This window comes from Magnolia sinica, chromosome 9 (genome assembly GCF_029962835.1).
Source record: "Magnolia sinica isolate HGM2019 chromosome 9, MsV1, whole genome shotgun sequence".
NCBI lineage: Eukaryota > Viridiplantae > Streptophyta > Magnoliopsida > Magnoliales > Magnoliaceae > Magnolia > Magnolia sinica.
This window is the reverse complement of record NC_080581.1, coordinates 65,536,905-65,540,680: the sequence shown is the minus strand read 5'-3', so window position 1 is coordinate 65,540,680 and position 3,776 is coordinate 65,536,905. Positions and strand designations below refer to the sequence as shown.

Genomic DNA, 3,776 nt, shown 5'->3' with positions numbered 1-3,776 from the left:
AAGGTTTCAACATTGTCACTCGATCCCTACTATTTTTTGTGATGTGTTCCATTTGAGCATTTCATTTGCCTCACTTTTCGGCTTGTGCTCAATAAGGATTTGGCAAAATTGACACACATTGTGGATATAACACATAAATCATGGTGGGGTAGAGAAGTTTCATACATTTAAAAGCATGTTGTGTAGTAAGCACTCCAATGGCGAGAGAAAATCTGTGCGTTTTCTGAGATGGGGGTTCCAAGATTGACCACCTCGAAATCATCAAGTGTAATAATGGCTTTTGAATCAAACTTAGTGAGGAGATCCTCAAGTTCAGGAGTCAGGTCATCATTTCCCTCATCCTTGACCTCTTCCAAACCCATGATTTCGAAGTCTAGTACTATGTTAAAGTTATAGAGGTTGACTTCGGCTTTATGCAAATCTTTAAATGAGTTTGGCACTTTATTGCATGTGGTTTTTGAAATTTTTTTCTGATTTTTGGGTATTTTGATTTTATTTTATTATTTTTTAATGTTTTTGGTTTTTGAAGGCTTTCTACTATTTTGAGGTTTTATGGATTTTCTATTATTTTTGGCTTTTGGGGATTTTCTATTATTTTTGGTTTGAAGGATTTCTATTGTTTTTTAGTTTTGAGAAATTTCTATTATTTTTGGTTTTAAGGTTTTCTATTTTTTTTTTTGATTATTATTTTTAAAAGATTCTTTGAATATTTTGGGTTTTAAATTTATAGAACTATGAACAAGCAGGCGTTTAGAACCAGCTAGCATGTATCCTGCTCTTGCCTGGGGTTCGAATGTTTATTTACATGTGACAATTTTTTAAACTAATGCTCTGAAAAGATTGGCCAGCTGATTCAAACGTCCCATAGAGTTTACTCAGTGGGTTTAACGCAATCCGATTCCATTTGTAATGAACGGACTTGGTGGGATTTTAATGGGCCACCCGCTGTCAGAGGCTACACCCACGCAATCCGCACTTGTAACTGGACCGGACACGCGAGTGATCTTGTGAAGGGGCCCTTAAGTGCACTTGCCAAAATGGCACACTTGTAAAAGATCTAAGCCTTCAGTTAGATAATTAAAAACATAAAGATGTTAACATGGGTTATACCAAAAAATCAGGAAAATTTACTCCATAGGAAGGCTACATTGATATAAGAAGCACAGACGGTTAGAAAAAGAACGGTAAACAAACATCACGTGATTGTAGCGTGCATGTGACCTGATGACATGGAACAATGACATTGGGTTGACGTCATCATTATTGACCTCATTATGTGGACGAGTCACGATACGATGCATGTAAACATGAAATCCCTGTTCCTGTCAATAAAAGGATCCGGATTGGATCTCTGGGGCTTCCTTGCAGTTGGCCCTTTAAAAGGAGGAGAGAGTTCAAAGAAAAACCACTCCAGAGAAACAGAGAAAGAAAAACAACTCCAGAGAGGGAAAGAGAGAGAGATGGAGATAAGTCTATGGATAGTAGTTTCCATGGTGGTGGGAGTGATGTTCGTGGTGTCAGAAAAACTACGAAAGCCAAAATCAACAATGAAATTGCCTCCGGGGCCGCCTAAACTCCCGATAATTGGGAACCTGCACCAGAACCTGCTCCAGCTCGGCAGTGGTGGCGAGTTGATCTATGTCACCTTATTCAAATTGTCCCAGAAGTATGGCGGGATTATGACAGTATGGTTAGGCATGAAACCGACGATTGTGATAAGCAATCATGAGGGAGCTTGGGAGGTTCTTGTAAACAAGTCTGCCGACTATGCGTCGCGGATGCTCCCTTACATGTCTAAATATATCACTGCCAACTGGACGACGCTTTTGTCATCCGACCATGGCCCATACTGGCAATCCCTTCGTAAAGGTGTCCAGGGCTTTGCTATGAATCCATCATCCATCTCCAGCCAAACTCTCTCTCAAGAAAAAGAAGCCATTGCCCTGACACAAAAAATCCAAGAACAAGCTGCTGTCAATGGCGGAATCGTCCACCCTATCGACAACATTCGACATAACACAATACGAGTAGTAGGCCGCCTTTGTTTCGGCCCTGATTTCAACAATGAAGCATTTGTTGTTGGCATAGACTCTTTTATCGATGATATCATCAACATATCCGCTCTTGCCCGTTTTGCCGATGCCTTCCCCTTCATTCGCTACATCCCGGGCCTGCGGGGTCCATTCAGAAAAGCAGCTGAAATTCGTGATGGTATTGTGTCGGTGGTAAAACCAGAAATCACTCGCTACCAATTATCGAAATCTCCATGCACCACTTGCTTCTTGCACTTCCTCCTCTCGAATGGCTACCCTATGGAAACTATCATCTTCACCCTATTCGAGATGTTCATGCTCTCCGTTGATAGCACATCGACTGCGACCGCTTGGGCTCTAGCGTTCCTTATACGAAACCCCGAAATCCAACAAAAGCTCTTTAAAGAAGTAAGCGGCGGAGACGAAAAGAGAGAGAGGGTGACCGTAGATCAAGTGAGTAAGATGCCATATCTTCAAGCTGTAGTGAGTGAAGTGTTTCGAATGAAGCCGATTGCCCCGCTCGCCATCCCCCATAAGACGGTAAATGATACCACACTGACGGATTTCAAGATCGACAAGGGTACTGCTGTTATAGTAAATATCTATGCTGTCCTTCACGATCCAAAGGTCTGGGATGAACCAGAGCGGTTCATGCCGGAGCGGTTCTTGAATGAAAATGCACGTAGTGCTGGCATGGCCATGGAACGGTCTTTTCTTCCGTTTGGGGCAGGTAGGCGAATTTGTGCAGGGATGGAGCTGGGCAAGCTTCAGGTGGGCCTCACCCTGGCCAATCTGATTAACAGTTTTGAATGGCTTGCAGCTGATGGGGATGGCCCGGACATGACCGACGATTTTACTACTCTTCTTAGAATGAAAGAGCCCCTCGCTGCACGTATCAAGCCTCGTAGTAACCTTGGAACCAGCCACTTTTGAAAGCTTTGTGACCATAGATGCTAAGTATACGCTCTAACTGCACGTCGAAACTGTTACTTGCCTCTACGTGGTAAGGAGGCACGTGTGTGCAAGATTGGAACCGTCCGTCAGTCTCTTCTCATTCTTTATATTTCTAATCAGATAGGCCCCATGCAAAAATTAAATAAATAAACGTTATATGTGATTTGATTTTATGTTGTTCATGTTCAACGTGTCCTTGTGGACGCATAAATTACAAAACCTTCTTATATTTCCAGATTTTGAAAATTGGTCCGGACATGTTCTCTGCATGATTGAATTCTCTCCGTTTTTGTTAATCGGCAATTACCTTTGCTTTCTGTATTAAATCTACATTTTGCATGATATGTTGCTTGTTTGGCCGTTTGGCTATAGCAAAGTTCAATTTAAGCTATTTGTGTAAGGATAAGAGAGTCAAAAGAGACCTTCAATCCACATGGACGGAAACTCAAAACTTGAGTCGACTCGATGTCCAACCTCACTCAACCAAGTCTTTATATATACACAATTTCTTTATACAAATCATTTAAAATTGATAAAGGTAAGTAAAACCGTGGTGGTTGCTGTTAAGGTGGATGAATTTACAAATTTAAAAAGTTTGGCTGGTTGAATGGGCGAGTGACTCCGTTATTGAACACTTGATTGACGGGTTTTCGTTGAGTTTCATTTATGCATTTTGTACATTTCTCATTAATGTATGCAGCATGAAGCTCGGACAGAGTATATAGGTTTTCTCCTATTTTTATGGGAATTAAAAAACATAGAGTTAAACCTAGCACGTCACATGAGCCA

General features: G+C 41.4%; 1 protein-coding gene across 1 annotated transcript; it reads left to right on the top strand.

The window, feature by feature from the left end:
- Positions 1-1,295: 1,295 nt before the first annotated feature.
- On the top strand, positions 1,296-3,155 carry LOC131255053 (cheilanthifoline synthase-like). The gene has a single exon (XM_058255751.1). The coding sequence runs from the start codon at positions 1,296-1,298 to the stop codon at positions 2,964-2,966; it is 1,671 nt and encodes a 556-aa protein (XP_058111734.1). The 3' UTR covers positions 2,967-3,155.
- The last annotated feature ends 621 nt before the right edge of the window (positions 3,156-3,776 follow it).